General features: G+C 39.2%; 2 protein-coding genes across 2 annotated transcripts; both read left to right on the plus strand.

The window, feature by feature from the left end:
* The first annotated feature begins 1381 nt into the window (after window positions 1–1381).
* Window positions 1382–7124, plus strand: LOC121997924 (protein DWARF 53-LIKE-like). Its single transcript, XM_042552597.1, has 3 exons — window positions 1382–3048; window positions 4357–4603; window positions 4805–7124. Exons 1-3 carry the CDS (start codon window positions 1772–1774, stop codon window positions 6803–6805), a joined length of 3525 nt encoding a protein of 1174 aa, XP_042408531.1. The 5' UTR covers window positions 1382–1771; the 3' UTR covers window positions 6806–7124.
* A 425-nt stretch (window positions 7125–7549) lies between these two features.
* Window positions 7550–17235, plus strand: LOC121997925 (coiled-coil domain-containing protein SCD2-like). The gene is made up of 17 exons (XM_042552598.1): window positions 7550–8118; window positions 8766–8935; window positions 9538–9613; window positions 9757–9798; window positions 9875–9937; window positions 11975–12024; window positions 12100–12127; window positions 12639–12713; window positions 12808–12918; window positions 13044–13104; window positions 13630–13746; window positions 13846–13967; window positions 14139–14208; window positions 14987–15028; window positions 15155–15195; window positions 15899–16025; window positions 16979–17235. The coding sequence occupies exons 1-17, from the start codon at window positions 7756–7758 to the stop codon at window positions 17056–17058; spliced, it is 1638 nt and encodes a 545-aa protein (XP_042408532.1). The 5' UTR covers window positions 7550–7755; the 3' UTR covers window positions 17059–17235.
* Window positions 17236–20179: the final 2944 nt, after the last annotated feature.

The raw sequence follows: 20179 nt of genomic DNA on the forward strand, positions 1-20179 counted from the left end.
CTAACAATGGAAGGAATGCAAAAATAGTTCGAAAAACAACAAGAGGAGGGCACGATGAATTCACTTGTCCGCCCATCTTCTTTTGCCCTTTTGACCTTCTTCTTGCCTTGTACAATTAGTTACTCAATTATCACAAAGGTGTCAATGTCCCGATAGACAAGTAGGCCAGAGGAGCATCAAAAAGCGGTGAGACTTGAGAGCGAGGGACGGAAATAATGCTAGTGGTGGGGTAGGTCCCCGAGTCCATTTCAAGGGCTTTTGTGAGGATGTGAAGGGGCATTTGTGTGGTGGTGGAGAAAGGTCAAGCAAGCTTCTTATTCCCTTTCGCATCGCATCTCTCAACTTTTGGAGTTTTGGAAGAAAATCTATATATAATTGTCGTGTGATATAATCAAAATCAAACTTAGCAAAATTCTAGTTCTGCCCCCAAATATTGAGAAAGTTATGTGCTTGAATTGATTGGGGTTAACCTCAAATGAAAAGCATTAACGCAATCTGTTTCTCATTTCAACCAAGCTTGCCTCCTTTTCACATGCCATTCTTTTACAAAACTTATATTGAACATGCCGACATTGATAAATCCAACCCTTTAATTATTTGATGGTGATTATAAATTAATATCATAATTTTCCTTTATTTATATAATCGGGTACCGACTATAAAATTTTACTTAAAAAAAGGAAATCTTATTACTTATACCTAATAGCTAATAGAATTCTAAGAAGTTAGAAAAATATTTACATATATAAAAATAGTACTCTCTACAATAAATAAGAAATTATATATATATATAAATTTTTATCATTTCTAACATTCATGTCTTTTTAAGTTTATATAAATTAGGGATGAGTATTCGATTAATTCGATATATAAATTAATTAAATTAATCAAAAATCAATTTAATATTAACTAATCAAATCAAATTAAAATTTTATTAAAATTAAATTAATTAAATCAATTATTTCGATTAATACTAAATTAATTAAATTTATTTAGAATAATAAAAAAATTTATATAAAATTAATATTAAATTAATACTAATTAATCCAATACTCACCCCTATCATAAATTACACCATTTTTTTAAAAAAAAATTGTCAAGAAAATTCGTTACCTTAAATTCACCGATGACTAATCCACCAATCGTAAATGGCCACGTTGAATTTAAGTGGAGGGACACGTTGCAAAATACCCAGGTACTCCCCGCATCCCCCGGTGCGGCCCACCACCAGCTCCTCCTCCACCAGCCTCCAAGTGGCCCATCCGCCGCCCCCATCGGCACCCGCCCACTGGTCCAACTCTACAGTTACGCAAAAAGAAAACGGCAACAGCCATGGATACGTCAATCGATGGATGCAGATTCCTTGCTTCCTTCCCTACTGTGCCATCAGCCATGGCTGTAGAGAGAGAGGACGCGTGGGTCCGTCTGCATTTGTGCTCCTCCGCCCACCGAAAATCTCTCCCTTTCTCCCTTTCGGCATCTGCCTCTGCCATAAGTAAATTGCAGAGCCCGCAGCGGCAGTACCATGCCAAATGTTTGACATAATGCCTTACAGATCCTATATTTCTTAACTGCTCCCTCTCTCTTCTCCTCGCCTTCTTCCTCCAGTCTCCCGTCTTTTGCTTGCTTGCTTGATTTCCGTTGGAATTTGAGCTGCTTGTTTATTGTTGTACGGTTTGAGTCTGCAGAATTTAATATTGGCAAAAAGGCGGTTTTTTTTTTATTCAGGCTTCGGTGGTTGACTAGTATATGGTCCTTGGCAGCGGCCGAGATGCCGACGCCGGTTAGCAACGCGCGGGCGTGCCTAGCGGCGGAGACCGCCGCCGCGCTGGACGATGCTGTGGGAGTCGCCCGCCGCCGCGCGCACATCCAGACTACCTCCCTCCATGTCGTTTATGCGCTTATCATCTCTACTTCTTCTTCTTCTGGAGGAAGAGGAGGGGGCGGAGGCGGCTCTTCTGCTCCGTGTTCGATTCTCCGCGACGCGCTGTCGCGCGCGCGGAGTTCGGCGTACTCGGCCAGGTTGCAGTTCAAGGCGCTGGAGCTCTGCTTCGGGGTGGCGCTCGACCGGCTGCCGTCGTCGAATCGGCAGGCGGCGGAGGGGAGTGATGATCCCCCGGTGTCTAACTCGCTGATGGCAGCGGTCAAGCGGTCGCAGGCGAACCAGCGGCGGAACCCGGATACGTTCCACCTGTACCAGCAGCAGCAGCAGACCGCTGCAGCTGCTGGGGGCGCCACGTCCTTCTCCGGGGTGAAGGTGGAGCTGCAGCAGCTGGTACTCGCGATCTTGGACGATCCCGTTGTCAGCAGGGTGTTCGGCGACGCTGGCTTCCGCAGCATGGACATCAAGCTCGCCATCCTCCGCCCTCCGCCGCCCATCCTCCACTTCCCTCGCGCCCCCAGATGCCCTCCGCTGTTCTTATGTAATTTTTCCTCCGGAGATGGATTCGAGACGGCGCTCACCTCCAAAGAACTCTTTTTCCCCTTCTCCACAGCGCCGATTGGGGATCTTTGCTCAGACGGTGGCGAAGAGAACTGCCGAAGGATAGGGGAAATCCTTGCCCGCAAGAAAAGCGGTCAGAACCCGATGTTGGTCGGAGTGGGCGCCGGCGAGGCAGCCCGAGAGTTTGCCCGGGCTGTCGAGCAAAAGAATTTGGCAGTTCTGCCGCTGGAGCTCCGTGGAATAGAGTTCATTAGCATTGAAAAAGAGGTGGCCGAACTTGGAAGCCTGGAAATTTCCACTCTGATGGAGGAACTGGAAAAGAAAACAGAATCTTCAGGAGTGGTCCTCAATATTGGAGATTTGAATAGAATGGTGGAAGGAAGTGTTAAATGCGATGAGCAGGAAAGCTGTTTGGTCTCTGAGCTTACAAGACTGCTGGAGGTCTACCATGGAAGATTATGGTTGATGGGATGGTCAACCACATATGAAACTTACATGAAGTTCTTGTCCAAGCATCCGATGCTTGATAAAGATTGGGATTTGCAGTTGTTGCCAATCACTTCGTTGAGCACTTCGTTGGGTGGATGCATGCCCAGATCTCCAAGGTGGGTGTATCAATAACTTCCCCAACTCTATGCTTCAGTTAACTGCTCTTTTTAGATAGTTATGGTGCTAAATCTATTCTATATATTTCAGCTGACTCTTCTTTTCAGTTTGAAACTAAACCTACATCGTCAACAACTCTTCTTCTTCTTCTTCTTGATTAGCTGTGTTAGCATCATTGACAATAGGTTCTTGAATCTTGATTACCTTGGAAGTTTTTGAGTAAGTGGATAGCAAGACAAAGAACAAAAATTTCCATGACATACAAATTTCATGATGTAAAATTAACTGTCTTCGGTATCTTCTTCATAAACTTATATTTACTAGTAATATAGAAACACAGAAAGGAATCATGGATGCATAGCGAAGTTAAGATACTCCAGGGAAAAAACCTTTGAACTCATAAGTATTGCCACTTTCCTCTTGTTGTTATATTTGCAATTAATTTGCTTTGGTTGATAGATATCTGAAGCTAGAAAACAGGTTGCGGTATCTTTAGGGAGGAAAAGTAAAGAAACTCGTGTCTAAAAAAATTTCTAGTATGGAGTTTAAAGGAGCAACACTTGCAACTTTATTCTTATTTGTTAGCGCTTGGTGGTAGAAATATATAAATTTTTGTCGTACTGTCAGGATCTTACAGGTCCTATATGTATAATTTGAGATACAGCTGCATAGAGACACTTAACTGGGATTACTATCTTTAACATGTTTTTGACTTATTTTGGTTAAATTATAATTTTTCAGGGTAGTTCTTTCTGTTACTACCAAATTTTAGGTTGTACTCAAAGTGACTTCTAGCATCTCTATATACTGACAATTAAATTTGCAAATTCAGTAGATTGTCACGTTCTGTTAAATTATTTTTTGTATTTGCTGATCTCATCTTCTGAAGAATATCCTAAAGAAAGACAGTCATTTGCAGTTGTAGGCTTCTACGTCTGTCTTCTTAATGGGTATTTACATACTACCTCGGTACAAGTTATACTAACCCTGTTATCCATGATCGTCAATTCCACTAGATCATGTCACTATGCTACTTTTTTTGCGTCTACTTTTCATAGTTATGCCAGTTTGCATCGAATGGCGGTATTGGCTATGCTCCAAGTGAGTATGTGTATGTGATACTAAAACATTTCCTTTCTACAATTTCACTAGCGCCATATTTTTGTTCATTTGTATGATATTAATTTAATGTTATTTTGTTAGATTTTGGCCTATAGAAGACATAGGTCATCAGTAGTGCCTTTTAATCGAATGTGCATGCTTTAATTTCTAATAACCTAAGTATTGGAATCTCAATCATGTTACAGCTTGATGGAGTCATTTGTTCCATTTGGCGGCTTTTTCCCCACAGCATGTGAGTCGAAAAGCCTGTTTAGCAGTGTGTATCAATCAATGTTTTGCTATGAGAATTGTAATGACAAATACAAGCAAGAAGCTGCTGTAAATATTAAGGATCATTCAGCTTCATTTGGTGGTCAGGAAAATGCAAACATGCCTTTTTGGCTACGTAAAGCTAATATGGTTAGCTTGCAAGACGAACACGACGGAGCAAAGGTGTGTCTTTTAGTAATTATATATATTTTCTCTTATAGCAGCGGATCTAAATAATTTCCTTGAATTACCTATTAAAATGATTCACAAGTTTTGTAATTGAAGCATCATTAGATTCCAGTTTACCGGTTTAAAGTGTGGTGGCAAATGCATCTTAATTAAATTTCATATCTGGAAAGAAGTAATGAATTTCCTTCAATGCAGGATAAGACACTTTCGGGGGTTAAATCTCTTGATCTCCAGAGAACCAATAAAGAAGATTGTAGTGTTCTTTGTTCTGCCACTATTCCTAATAACAAGAAGGCCTGCACTCAAAATACAGAAATTCATGATGATGCTGAAACTGAAAGAGGGATTGATTCATATCCTATTTCTGCATGTACACAAAATACCTCCATGAGAAGTAAGAGTATGTCGTTGCTGGGAAATAAGGACTTGTCTAGATTACAGATTAGATTTTCAGAGACTGAACAATTCCAGAGAGAGAATTTCCTATCTCACCAAGTTGATGATCATGCTTCACCTTCCTCTGTAACATCAATTATGACAGACTTGGTATTGGGGACTCCTCACGAGCCTATTTACAACAAGGAAAGTTCTGATTTGCAACTGCAAAAAGATCATTCCAAAGAGTTCTCTGCTTCTTGGCCACCGAAGAAACTTCATATGGTCAAAGGAAACGACCCAGGTTTACGAACGCAAGAAGTTCATGTTGAAGAGTTCTCCAGTTCTTTGCCAACAATGACGGTTGATATAGTCCGAGGAAATGGCCCAGATCTTCCTCTTGAATCCTTTTCTTGCTCTGACCATCAAGAACCCAAATCAAAAAGTAGTCCACTTATTGTAACTCCATCATTCTCACATATCTCAAGTGGTTGTACTTCTATGGATGATAAACCTTCATCCGCCTCGCCTGCTACAGGACAGACAATCGATATTGGTAATTATAAATCATTTTGTACTAGGCTCATGAATAAACTTGGCCGACAAGAAGAAGCAATTAGTGCTGTTAGTCAAGCTATAATTGATTGTAAAACTGGTCAAAGACGCCGTGGAGGAATCCTGAGAGGGGATATTTGGCTCATTTTTGGCGGTCCTGATAAGATTGGAAAGAGGATAATGGCACTGGCTCTTGCAGAAATGATTTATGGAAGCAAAGAAAATTTTGTGTGCATTGACCTAAGTTGCCAGGATATTTTTCCTTGTCCCAAAACCATTTGTGCCCGACAGAATGTCCATGGCAATGGAGTCCATTTCAGAGGGAAAATGAGCGTAGACCATATTGCTCAAGAGTTAAGTCGCAAACCACTGTCTGTTATATTCCTTGAGAATGTAGAGAGAGCTGATTTGCTTGTTCAGAACAGCTTGTGCCAAGCTATCGATACTGGCAAATTTCCTGATTCACATGGCAGGCAATTTAGTGTAAATAATTCCATATTTGTCTTGGCTGCTTCATCAACGCAAGGTCAGACTTTCTTTGAGAGGAAAGACTACCCTATTTTTTCTGAGGAGACTATTTTGGATGCTCGGTGTTGGCAAATGAAGATCATCTTGCAATCTGCTCCAGAGTCTATTTGCATCCCAAAATCTAATGTCTCATTGTCGATTACTCCAAAGACCAGGAATGATCGACTATATGTATATTCACCCTCCATTTTCTTGAGCAAGCGCAAGCTCAAGGTGTCCGATGGCTGTGAAAATGGAACTTTGCAATCTGCTAAAAGGGCACACAAAACTGCAAAGATGTTCTTAGACTTGAATGTTCCAGTAGAAGAGCTTGAAGCTCTAGATAGCAATTCCGCCGGTCAGGAAGAGCTCCCTGACGTTGAAATTTCAAAAGCATGGATGGAAGACTTATTTAATAGAGTCGATCGGGTGGTGGATTTCAAGCCTTTTGATTTTGATGCCCTTGCTGAAATCATGTTGCAGAACGTGAGCAAGACCTTCCACAGTACTGTAGGCCCAGATTGCTTGTTGGAGATAGATCCCAAAGTTATGAATGAGTTACTCGCAGCAGCATGGCTATTAGAAACCAGAGGAGCTTTGGATTATTGGTTCGATAAGGTCCTCGGCAAGAGTTTCACCGAGGCAAGGTGCACATACAAGCTCTCAAATAACAGCATTCTAAGACTTGCTTGTGACGATGTGCTTGCAGAGAAGAATGCACCTGGAGTTCTCCTCCCTTCAACAGTTATCGTAGATTAACAATTGATAGATGGCATTAAATGTATAATGTAGCATTAGTAATATGTGAAATAATTGTAATGTCATTTGTCCCTTGGGCTTTCTGAGATGTTGTCCCTTTAGCTTGCAGTGTAAATTGCTCAGTTTGCAGTTGAAGAAAGTTGTAGTTTAGCCTCTGATAAACTCATCAGCCTTCAGTATCAGTTGGTCTGATGAGAAGGGGAGCAAGTTGTTGCTGCTGTCTTTCTCATCAGAATGTTTGTAACTAAATAACATTTTATCAAACAATGGCATGCATCTGCAGCTTCAATCCAGGGCTGTATATTTTGCTTCCAAGATATCCTACTTGATATGTTGTTACAAATAGTATTAAATGATTTTAATTATATTAAAGTAATTTTAACTAAATTGATAAATATTTTTATATAAAAACCTTTTTTATACAATTTTTTTATTATTTTTTTACTTTTATCAAGTTGTAGAAACTTTTCTATAGAATAATTTTAAAGATATTATTAAATAAAAATATTAGGATATTGTTTTGATTTATTTTTTAAAATGTGCTTTTTTGACAGGAACTATAATTAAGGGCGCCTCGATTATTTATTTTTAAAAAGACAAAGTTTAGGAAATCATAACCTTTGAAAAAACTGTCGTCAACTTAGCGAAGTTTTTAATTACCCAATCTATTATAATCCAATCATAACTAAGGCGAACAAGATCAAGACGACATGAGGACTCACTTCATTAGGCTCATCGACTAACAATCCAGTCTTATACTCACCGGTAGTAGCCACATCCACGACAGCGCAGAGTACGGAGACATCGCAGTCTCCCTCTCTCTCTTGCTGCTTCTTCGCGTCGGGCGAGATCTGAAGTGCTCACGCTCTATTTACTGCTCCAGTCGACACTCCGCTTCGTGCCCTCGGAGAGGTAGTTGGAGAGGCGGCTTGAGGAACCGTGACGTGGCGATGGAGCGGAAGGGAGCGGGAAGCCCGTACGGCCGGCAGCGAAGCGGTGGTTCGAACAGCACCGCCTCGTCCTCCCCGGGAGTGTCACCTGCGCACCACCGCTCGGCATCGGCCTCGGGCCTCACCGGGGCTAGAAGAGCGCAGAACGTCGCGGCGAGGGCCGCCGCCGCGCGCCTTGCGCAGGTCATGGCCTCGCAGAGCGCCGCCGCGGAGGAGGAGGAGGAGCTGGATGACGAGATCCCGTCCTCCGTCGGAGTGGGGTTCCGGTATGGCGCCCCGCGTCCTTCGGCCGGAAGTAATGGGAGCGCCTCCGTCGGTGGGGCTTCCCTAATGACGAGAGCAAATAGATCTCCTTCGCCTGCGGTAATTACGAGAATGCTGAGTGAGCTTTTTGATTCACTAAAATGGACCTAGCTTATAGGGAAAATAAATTGCTTCGGGCCTTCCATCTGATCATTCCAACTATTTAGACTCAGTTGACCTACATTCTATAGAAGAAGGAAACATGTTATCACGATTGTCTCCAATAATATTCTTTTCTCTTGTATGCCGCCACTGAACTTACCACTGAACTTAATAAACAAATGCAACTTTTCTTCAATGGGGCAACTGCATTTCTTCTAATGTATGTAATGCATTATTTACAAGTATTGGTAAATCTAATTTTCTATTATCTCTGTCAGTCCATCCAAACTCACGATTTAATAATTGAAACAAGGAAATCTGTTCTGCAATATTTTTTTTCTTAATGGGAAATTGTTTAGAGTTTTCATCTGATTTCCATTGTTTAGTAGCCTATTCAAAATCTGGGGCTTCTTCTTTTAGCACATATTTTTCCACTGTGTAAGTTAAAATAGTTTGATTCTTTTTTGCTCAAGTATTGTTTAATAGTTTCTACTGAGTTCACAATTAATCTAGTATTAGTGATGATGTTTAAAACTTTAAATTTAACTACACTGAAAATTTCTTGAGGAGTGCTAGCTAATTCAAATTTGTTTTGTTTTGAATAGTTAGGTCGGAACATCGTAGAGAATACTCCTTCGGTTCGTTCTTCTTCAGCTGGAAGACCATCTATTTCTGTTCGTCCTATTCCCATGGTGCCTCCTATCCGAACAACCTTAATGACCCCATCACCTATTCCGCCAATTGAACCTCCTGTTGACAGGAGGAGAGAAAAAAGGTGCCTACATTACTTGATTTATGGTGCATATGCTATTGTTTGTCATTCCATAAATCCTTGCACCATGTTTCTGTGCACTAGAAAATTCAACTTGTGAAGATTTGATGGTAATTCTCTTTTATGTAATTTGTTGGTTAGTGTGGCTGGTTGGAGATCCTATGTTATTCTCTATGATAGACTAGACAATGTAATTGTTTTTTTCTAAATCAAACTGTCTTTTGGGTTTGATATGCAACCTATTACAAAAGGAGATGGAAAGAGAGGAGAGTAAATCAGGGGAGAAGGATGGAATCCCTCCCTCCCCCCACCCATTTAAAAAAGTATAATATTATACACTATAAGGAAGGTAATGAAAATACAGGGGCATATTTCTTTTCCTTTTTAAACGATTTTCTGAAAGAAAAGAAAACAAATGCTTATGTGCAAGTAACTTATAACGACCTGTGTGGTCTAGTGACTTTCTGTGTTCTTTCGAGAATTTTTTTGATATCTTGCATATGTCAAACACTCAAATTGTCTCTAAGTCTATGTTGTCTCAAGTCTAGGTGCCTAAGTTGCATCATGTTCTAAATTATGCAAAATATGCCTGAAATATGCTGCAGATTGCCGTCAGATATGAAACATCTTAACTCAGGAGAAACAGGAATTCAACGACAAACTTCTGTACTACAGGATGAGGTATCAACCAATACACACTGTTTGTGAACCATAATGTTTTTCCTTGACATAATCAATCATCAAGGATTGTGATGGTAAATTCTTATAGTGAAAAGCAAAGCATTTTAGAAGCATCATTGAGGCTGACTTTACTTATTCTGCAGCTAGATATGCTACAAGAAGAAAATGAAAATATTGTTGAGAAGGTATGCTTATTTTATATCTGCAGAAAAAGCCTGAAATTTCTTTTGTGGCATTAAATTATCGATTCTTTTCATCTAGTTACGACTTTCTGAAGAAAGACGTGAAAATGCTGAGGCCCGGGCAAAGGAGCTTGAGAAACAGGATAGTTTGATTTTTTTTTTTAATTACATTTTTTCTTTCCTTTTGACAAACTAAATATTAAGTTGCATTTACTCCTCAGAAATGCTTTGATTTCTAACTTTTCTTTGGTTTCCTGTTCTTAGATTCTTTGGACATGCAAGAATTGAGCCTTTTTGTTTTAAATCCATCTACCTATATGCTCCAAGCATTATGATAATTAGGAATTAAAATAGTAACCTATGCTGGGGAACCAATAATGGTTTTGTAATTATTGTCGACAACTTAGTATATAGTTAGACATTTTGAGTACATGTTGGCATCTGAAGGATATTTTACCCTGTTTTCTATGATTTCTATATAACCTTGTAGTTGTTAGTGGTTATATTAGGTTGATGGAAGACACTTTAAGATCACTGCAGTTAAGAAAGAGTTTAAACTTTAAAGTATAAACTGTTTAAAAAAAATAGTAGATAAAAATGCTCTTGAGAAGAACATAAAGGAAAGACCAGAATGAGCCATGCTCCATTTAAGAATTATCTAAACACAGAAAATTCTTTATAACTTAACTATAATAACAAGTTTTTCCTTTGTCTGTGTCTGTATTTATAAGTAAAAGCAATATTAAGTTCCCACAAAGTACAGAAATTTTTGTTGAATGAATAGTATTGCATAACCACCTTGCAAACCACTTTCCTAACATGAGTTCATAACAGGTTCATGCAAATGAAAACAGCAAAAGATATTCTTAATTCATATTTAACTCAATTAAAACATTCATGTGGTTTACAAGTAAATCAAAAGTTTTAGATTTTCTAAGTTTTTTGTTTTTTATTTTAGTTTGAAAGTTATACATTTTATTTGAACTAGTAAAATAAAGTACGAAAATTTACATTAACAGGATATATCTTAGGAATTAGTTATTTGTTTACTGAGTAATTAAGGGATATACTGTTTATTGGTTAATGTTTTAGATAATAAGTCAATATTAGGGCCTATAAAAGAGACACCAACCCTTCTGTTGTTACTTTATCTCCCAATTTAATAAAATTCAAGTCCTCTTTGTTTCTCTGTGTGAAATCATGTATTTCTCTGTGAGATTATTTATTCCGACTCTACAACAATCTATCTTACTACAAAGTACTTCTTTTGAGCAATGGTGACTTGTTCTGCTACAAGTTAGGCCGATCTCTTCAATTTTAATTTTTCCTTGATAATTAAGCCGTTTTTATGAAGGTGACCAATGGGTAATTCCATTATGATGTGAAAAATGCACATCTTTCGTTTGATTAAAAAATTCATATTGTCAAGGGGTACTGGGAAGCAAATCAATATATTCACATAATATTCCAAGTAATGAAAACCATTATTGAACCTGAACTTAACTTGATGGTCACTATGAAATTTGTTTAATGGTTAAAAAAACACATTTAGTGAGCCCCTTATTGCCAATCTTATTGAATTTATAATGTCATTCATTGAGTTGGTATTTTTGTTTATCTTGTTTTTATTTTTATTTTATATTTTATAGATTTTTTTAGAAGATAATGAATTAGTAACTTAGAGCATTTAGTGCAAAAACCAAAAAAAGCTCAACCAGCATACCTAGACTTAACTGCAGTTTTATAATTGCTAGGTCATTTATCTGATCAACATACACGGAGTTAGTCTAGGATGCTAGGAAACTAAATTCCATTTTTTTTCTTTTTGCTCATAGTATCACAGAATATTCTACTCTGGGGTCTCTCTTTAATGGGAAAAGGACATTCATGCTTTTACCTGTTGTTGGCATTCTCTTATTGCTTAGCATCATGATCTCTCCGGCAATAGATGCATGCCCTAATCATATGTCATGATTCTAATTTGTTATGCAAAGAATTTAGTCTGTTATCTTGTGCTACCTCATTTATTGCACTACCTCAGCATTTAGTGATTGACTGGTTCCAACTTTCAAGATTTGAATCGTTGTTGAATACTAAGTCAATAATATTCATATGTAATCATAGTATCAAACTCCAAAATCTGAAAATGAGAATTTCCTTTTTCATCTTGTCCATGCAGGTTGCTGCCCTTGGAGAAGGTGTATCTTTGGAAGCCCGGTTGTTGAGCAGGTAATAATAAACTTCTTAGCAAGATATCCAAGTCTCTATGCCGAGACTATGATTTTTCAGCTGATTTATGTGCAGGAAGGAAGCAGCACTTCGACAAAGAGAGGTAACATATTGCCTTGTCTTCACTGATTATTGGATCAGAACTTTATATGATCTAAACTTCATATACTCTTATATTTGTGAGATCTAATTGAAGGTTATTTAAATAGTCAACATTGCTGACATTAAGCTTAGTTCATGGACAGATCACAGATGTAACTCTAATTAGCATATTGATATATGATTCTCAACTCAAAAGGTTCACCTTTGCTAAAGAGCACAGTGATGAAAATGCTGAGCAAAATCATAAATTTTTATGTTTGTATCCTTGGTTCTCCAAAAGTCGAGCATCTGATAGTGGCTGCAGTTGGTTGCTTGTATACATGCTTAAGAAAATGAAGGAAAAGGTCAAGATTTACTAGAGAACAACCAAGACTACTTTGCCTTGACATAGGATGAAATTCTGACATGATATAAACCATCAAAACTTATTAAACTTCATGTGGATTACTCAACATAGCTCACACTATAATCCTGTTAATATATGCCACTTTGAAATATCTATTTCATCTCAGGCTGCTCTTGAAAATGTCAGACGAACTAGGGATGGGAAGGATGAAGAAATAACAACACTCCAGAAAGAAGTAGAGGTGTTATTCATTATACACTTTTAGTAGATATATAGCTACTGAATGATTTTACTAATTCTCTGTTTTTTTTTTTTTGCTTATGTGTTGAGAGCAGTCTGCTAAGGAAGAACTTGCAGTGGCAATAGAGCAGCTCAGGCAAGTCGAATCAGAAGCAAAGTCTCTTCAGCTAATGACACAGAGGATGATCTTATCTGAGGAGGAGATGGTGAACACTCTTGGCTAAATTGTGGCAACTTTTTTCATTATACCTACAAGACTCGTTTCTTTGAGTTCATCTATGGCTCGTTTGTAAAAATAGTTTGTGACAACATTCTTTTTCCATATTTGCAGGAAGAGGTTGTCTTGAAGAGGTGTTGGCTTGCTCGCTATTGGGGTTTGGCAGTTCAGTATGGTAATTGGGTTTCTGTAATTTTTTATTATAAATGTTTGAGAATATATACTATGCCATACATTGGTTCAGTTGCACATTTGATATTTGTCTATTAGTTATGATATCATAGCACTCTACATGTGGGTGCAACTAGTCTTTTCTATTTAAAAAGCATGTTCTAATACTTTTAATTTTGGCACTTGATTAGGTTTAGAATTTATTGTCTCTGATTTCCTGGTTAGGCTTAGGGACACGACCTCCCCTCTCCTCTTTTACTCCTCTAATCATCCCTTCCTCTTGTCCTTTATGTTTATTTTTCAAGTTGCACGTGCTCTTGTTGAAATAGATGAGATTGACTGCCTGTTTGTGTCTCATTGTACAAAGAAATACTAAGGAAATTAAATTAATCTCCATATGTTCAAGGATATTAAATTAGTAGTTAACAAATTCTCACCCCCATCAAATTTGCATTGGCTGTTTGTCTCTCATTGTACCAAGAAATACTGCTTGATTCATTGAACTTATCGTTTACCTGGTGATTTCTAGGAATCTATCCAGAGGTTGCTGTTACAAAACATGAGCATTGGTCTTCATTAGCGCCACTTCCTCTTGAAGTTGTCATTTCTGCTGGTCAAAAGACCAAGGAAAAATCACATAACCGAGGCAAGATTATTGCTAACAAGATCCTCTGACCATGCGATTAGTCTTCTTGCATGAGCACTATTTGTTATTTATTATTTCTCAGATTTAAATATTGAATAGGGAACCATGAATCTGAAAGAAGAAATAACCTTGTACATGAGGTAAGTGATATTACTGGAGAAGGCAACATAGAGAGCATGCTTTCAGTTGAGAAGGGTCTTCGGGAATTAATATCTTTAAAGGTACTTTATTATCTTTCCTGCTAAATATGTTTCCTTGCCGGCCTTTGTTTTCTTCTAAGTTCGTAGATGTTCATTCTGATTACTTCAAATAGATCTTATTCTTTCTTCTTGTAACCTTTATTTTTGAGTTGTTTGTAGTATATAATGATATATGCAATTACTAATTTCAAGGTGGAGGATGCAGTCATCCTTGCATTATCTCAGCATCGACGACCAAATTTTCTTCGTCAATTTTCTTCAGGTACTTAAACTAAAGAAAGTTCAATTATTTTCTTAACTGATATGACACCCCAGTTTAATTCCCACATTGTGACTTGTTAACTAATAGAAAAGGTTCTAAACTTAGATGATACTGTTAATTAGGGGTGAATCATTATGGGTCAATGGCTGAACATAGCAAGTTAATTAGTCAGTTATGTCATCGAAGCAGGTCATTTCATTTGATAGCAGACCTAATCATAGCCATAGTGAGGTGTTGGAAAGGTTTACCTATATGATGGTGTATCTACCATTGAAAATCACATGCCACTGCTTGGGAATATTCTGGGTTATTGGGTTATGAGTTGGACTTTGGGCGTTGATGAGATGCAACCGTCAAGTCAAGCTTGAGAGATTGTAACATCTCAGGTTAGTCCCATATGGTGAGTTGTGGCTAATTGAAAAGCTTCACAAGCTTATATGGATGAGCAACTGTTAACTTGGGATTAAGCATTTTAGTCTGACAAAGAAGTTAATGGGAAAGTTCTCTCGTGTAAATCGACCATTTCAACTATGATTTTACAAAGTTGCCATTATATTTTGTTGTTCTATTTGATCAACTTATTCTCAATTTTTGTTAATCATGAACATTTGTTTATCTACTTATCCACTATATATGCCTATGTCCACAGTGTCTTATGCAAAACATTATTTATATCCGACACAGATTGCATTATAAGTTTATTTTATTATATTTTTAAAAAGCCAATCCAAATTCTGAGTAGAAGCTAATTTATTTCATTGCCTTTTTGTTTCTTCAGATTTTAAAGCTCCTGGAGATCCAAAATTTATCGAGTCATTTGGTAATGTCAATTTCTTAGATGCTACTTTATGAAACCATTTTGTTTATTTCTATTACAAGTTCTATTTTGTAATGTTATTTAGAGTTACTTTGCATTCTTATGCTTATAGCTTTTATGCTATCGCAGAACTATGCCAAGAAGAGATAGAAGATGTTACATTCAAGCAGGTGATTTCCAGTTTGTTAGATGGAGCATTATGTTTGATGCATTGCTTTTCCTTATTGGCATACATTGTTTCCCATTGTGTTTAGGGTTTAGGGTTTAAGGTCAATGGTTGATCCTTTCATTGTTGACTAGTTGCTTTTTAATCATAATAATAATAATGTCAACTTTTCAAAGGAACCAACAACGAAGTTGTAAAGATCAAGGTAGCATATCTTCCATGGTACATGTAGTCTAGTTTAATTCCGTTGCTTTTTTTCCAATAAAGAAATATTGAAGACTTCTTAGGAGGTATATATTGTCTGTTTGGTCATTTTTCTTTTTCTACATTCGGTAGCCTCTAAACATATACGTAAGAGGGATATATACCCCTTGATTTTAGACTCAGAGCCACTAAACATATATGTAACAGTGTCATTGACCAATTAATAAATATACATATATATAAGAGTTTATATGTTAAATACTTATTTTTCAAAAATTTCGATGTTAGACAAGTGATGATTTTGGCTCATATTTATGATTGTTGTGACCTAGGAATTTATATTAAATGTCACATTTCTGTTAAGTGGTTTCGGAGTTTTACTATGATTTTGGAATTTGACTTTGAACATCTAGATCTTAGACACCTCAAGAAAGTTGCAAGTCATATTCAACTAGTACCTTGAAATGGTCATCTTTCATTTACTAAAAGGTTTGGTCTTGTAGGCTTGGCTTATATATTTTTGGCGAAGAGCCAAAGCCCATGGTATAGAAGAAGACATTGCTGATGAGCGGCTGCAATTTTGGCTCGGTCGCATTGGACAATCTCCAACTTCTCATGATTTTGTTGATGGTAAATTACACTTACTTTTCTATATAGCATCATTCTAGCAATTCCATTGATAGACCATCATTGTCCGCTATTTATTGGAGAATGTACTGATTTTGGTTGTGGCAATTTCACTAGTGTATGCACCTTTTATAGTCCTACAGAATATAGTTAACTTCTGGTAACCTTTAAAACAAAAGATGTAGAGGTTAGAATGCTCTTCATTTATTTTCTTCCTTTTTGTTTGATGCACTAATATGCAAGTCATAATTTTCAAGTTATTCGTCCAATAATTTTGAGTTCACTTGTGGAAATTATTTGTTCTGATCCTTTGAATTGACTGTTCCTGCCTTGTAATGATTCAGTTTGTCTTTCTATATAGCCTATTAATTATCTTTCTGTATGTTCGCACCATTTTGATGGATGTTAGAAAATTTTCTACGATATTAATTAGCTTGGTTAGTTAGCTATGGATAAGAGATTTTAAAGTTAAAACAAAGGCGTTAAGATATATGGTCTTGCCTAGATTCTTTGACTCAAAATAAGAGTGCTCTAAATTTTATTTTGCATAAAATTACTTTATTTTATTTTATTTTCCCAGCATTCTATGTGGAATCACACAGGTTCGAATCGATTGGTTGTTGCCCCAAATGTTCTATTTGCTATCTCTTCTTTCTTGATTGAAAATCATTTCCCCTGTTTAAAATTGCATAGGATCCTTTAAATCTTCTTATCACTCCATTTTTTATCATATGAACAATATTTTTCTTTTTAATGTTGTTTATCAATAATAAACCTGAGCATGTTTGTTTCTGAAAATAACTTAATCTGACTTTTTTTTGTGCTCGGATGGTGTTGTTAAATAGCGAATTATTTAAGTTACTAACCTAAGACATCATTAGCTTGGTTGAAGTGCCATATACAGTCAGTTTTTATTTTTATTTATTTTTAATTTGATTTACATTACTCTATTGCAGTGGAGAGAGGTTTAACGGAACTGAAGAAATTGGGTATCGAACAACAATTGTGGGAAGCATCCCGAAAAGAAATTGAGTAAAGCCTTAAAACAAAGGTAACAACATCAGTTAAGTTCCTTTGGCAAATCACAAGTTCCTTGGCAAATCATGGTGGTACATGTTTAAAAATAAAATTGTGCATTTTCTTTCCTATGATTTTGTACTTGTAAGCAATGAAAACAAGTTTAGACCTATCATTCAAGATTTCTCAGACATCACGTCTTTTCTTTTGTCATTTTATATTTTTATTTCAGAACTTTTTCATATATATTTTTTTATGTTAGTATTGATATTTTTGCTATGGATTAAAATTTTGTTCCAGACTCTAGAAACAAACCTTTTTAAGTATTGAAATGAAGACAACAAGTTTGAGATAAAAAAAAAGGTTCAAGATAGATAAGTATGTTGTTTGGTGTTCAATGCACTTGTTTTGGCTTAGCTTTTATTAAAATTTTAACTCAAGAGTGAGTTTTAAATATTAGCTTGATGATTACGAGCTATTTAGAATTTGATTTTTCTGAAGATTCTAACTGATACAATCAAGTTGAAGAGCATGTAAGAAATGTAGCTTGCTTGCTTACTCAAATGACCTTGATCTTGTACCTCACCATCAAACGATCAGGTGCAAAGCTTGACTTTGTCCCAGTGAAGACCCTCCAAATTGGGAAGTGGAGTGCCATCGTTGCCTACTGGTTTAGATAGCAGCATTGGCCCCACGGGGGCAGCTAAAACGCCAGTCAACGCCAACATTCCTCGGTATCTTTTCGAAGTTTTCGCCAATCTCCATCATTAAGGTCGAGCACGCGCTCATTAAATGCGTTCCAGTGGCTGAATGCAATGTGGCGATGCTACCGTCATTGTACGGCGGCGGCGTGGTGTTCCGACGAGATCGAGGCGGTTTAAAATGGATGGCCAGATGCGGGCTTCGGTTCCCGTGACCTGCAATCGACGGCTGAGGCCGCTCGGGCTTAACCCTATAAAGCCTTCGCCTTCTCCTCCTCCTCGCCGCATTTGCATCTTCGCGTGCTCCTCAGCGTTTCTCTCTCAGCACTCCGGCGACCTCGCTTTTCTATCTGCCAGCAATCTCCGGCGTCGTTCTTTCGATCCTCCGTCTCTTTGTAAGGTTCTCCTTCCTTTCCTCTCCGTTAATCTTGTGTTTTTTGTCTAGTTCGGGTTCTCTGGCCAATGTTTTGTTTGCCATCTTCTTTCTTTTATCCTCTGCCTTTCGTCTTTTTTGGTTTCGTCCGCTCGGACAATGGCTAGCTCCTCCCAACCTCAAGACCAAACCCTCGGCCCATGGTATACCACCCTGCAGTCGCGCTTCGATCGGCGCGACGCCGATATTTTGATGGACTCTTTCGAAATCCCTTCTGATTTTGAAATTATATTACCCTCCCCCTCCGCTCGGCCACACAAACCGCCGCGCGGAGTTTTCTGTGTTTTCCGCGACCAGTTCGTCGCCGGTCTGCGTTTTCCCATCCATCCGTTCATCGTAGAGGTTTGCAACTTTTTCGGCGTTCAGCTCGGAAGCCTAGTCCCCAACACTTTCCGCCTTCTATGCGGCGTTGTCGTTTTGTTCAAAACCCACAATATCCCCCTCCGATCGGAGGTTTTCTATTACTTTTATTACCCTAAACAGTCCGAGCTGGGCACATATATGTTCCAGGCTCGGCCCGGTTTAGTTTTCTTCAATAAACTGCCTTCTTCCAATAAGAATTGGAAAGAATTCTACTTCTACCTTCGTATGCCCGAGCGGGCCCCCTTCCGAACCCAATGGCAAGTCGGACCACCAATCTCACCAGAGCTCAAAAGGTTCAAGACCCGACCGGACTATCTACATGCCGCCAACATGCTAGCCGGTCTGAAGTTTGACATCACTAAGTTCCTGCCTGAAGGGGTGATGTACATATTTGGCCTGAGTCCGATCAGGACCCCTCTTCCGAGCGGCTTCGGTAAGAATTTTACTTGTGCATTCGCTTTGATTGCTAACTGATTTTCTCCTTTTTCCTTTGCAGCGGACATCGTCATGGAGTCAGTGATGGCTGGCATTTTGAAAAGGAAGGCAGCAGCGCTCGAGGCCGCGGCGGCCAAAGAGATGGAGACGCTTGGCATTCAGCCGGTCGGCTCTCATGAAGGGGAGAGCGACACGAATGCGGGGGTGTGGGCCGCTCAGGCTTCTCTCCCGGAACAGGCGGTTGGCATAACTTCCAGCCGAGGGCCTTCCACTCGGGAGGAAGGCTCCGCTCAAGAGGAGGAACGCCCTCTTCGACAAAAAAGGCGCCGAGCGGAGACACCCCTTAGATCGGCTACTTCCGCGGTCCAACCGTCCGAGCGGACCACCGCTGATTCACGCGGCAAAGCCCCAGCGGTTGAGGCCATCTCGTCCGACCAGACCCCGTCCCAATTGGACGCGTCCGCGGACCCCCTTGAGACCGTTCCAGTCAGCGTCCTTCCGCCCGCTCCACGCCGAGTCGAACGCTCGGCTATTTTGTCCCAGATGTCTGCGCCGACCTCCGATCCGTCCCCTGCTTCTGCTCATTCGACTCCCGGTCGGCGCCGCACCGTCAGAGTCTCCCTGCATCTGCCTACCGAAGAGCTGATGCCCGAAGCCGATCGACCGACCGCGTCCGAGCACATTATCACGATGAAGGGGCCCCTAGCCGAAATGTGGGCCAACGCTCGGGCACGCGTCGCTATGATTCCGCTCAGCAACTTGGCCAATAGCCACATGCAACAGGCCACCGGGGTAAGTGCATTTTCTTCCTAAGTTTTTATGTATTCTTTCCGATCGGCCCTTAATAATTCTTGTTTATGCCAGAGATGGGTGGAGGAAATTACGGTCTCCAATCGTCTGTCTATGGTGGATGAGGCGCTAAAGAGGTTGAAGGCTTCTGGCAGCCCGGTCGGCTCCCAAGGCCCCTCTTACGCAGAGCTGCAGAAAGAGCTCAAAAAGACCCAAGCTTTGCTGGCGGCGGAGCAAAAGAAAATGGCCGACCAGGCGCATACTTTGTCTGAGCTCGATCGACAGGTCAAATCACTTGACCGAAAAATAAGCTTGGCGACCGAGCAGAAGAAGACAGCTATCTCCGATCTGGAGAAGAAGAATATCGAAGCTCGGGGCCTGGAGCAGCGAGTCAAAGAGTTGATGGAGCAGCTAGACGG

The sequence above is a fragment of the Zingiber officinale genome, chromosome 6A (assembly GCF_018446385.1).
Source record: "Zingiber officinale cultivar Zhangliang chromosome 6A, Zo_v1.1, whole genome shotgun sequence".
Lineage (NCBI taxonomy): Eukaryota > Viridiplantae > Streptophyta > Magnoliopsida > Zingiberales > Zingiberaceae > Zingiber > Zingiber officinale.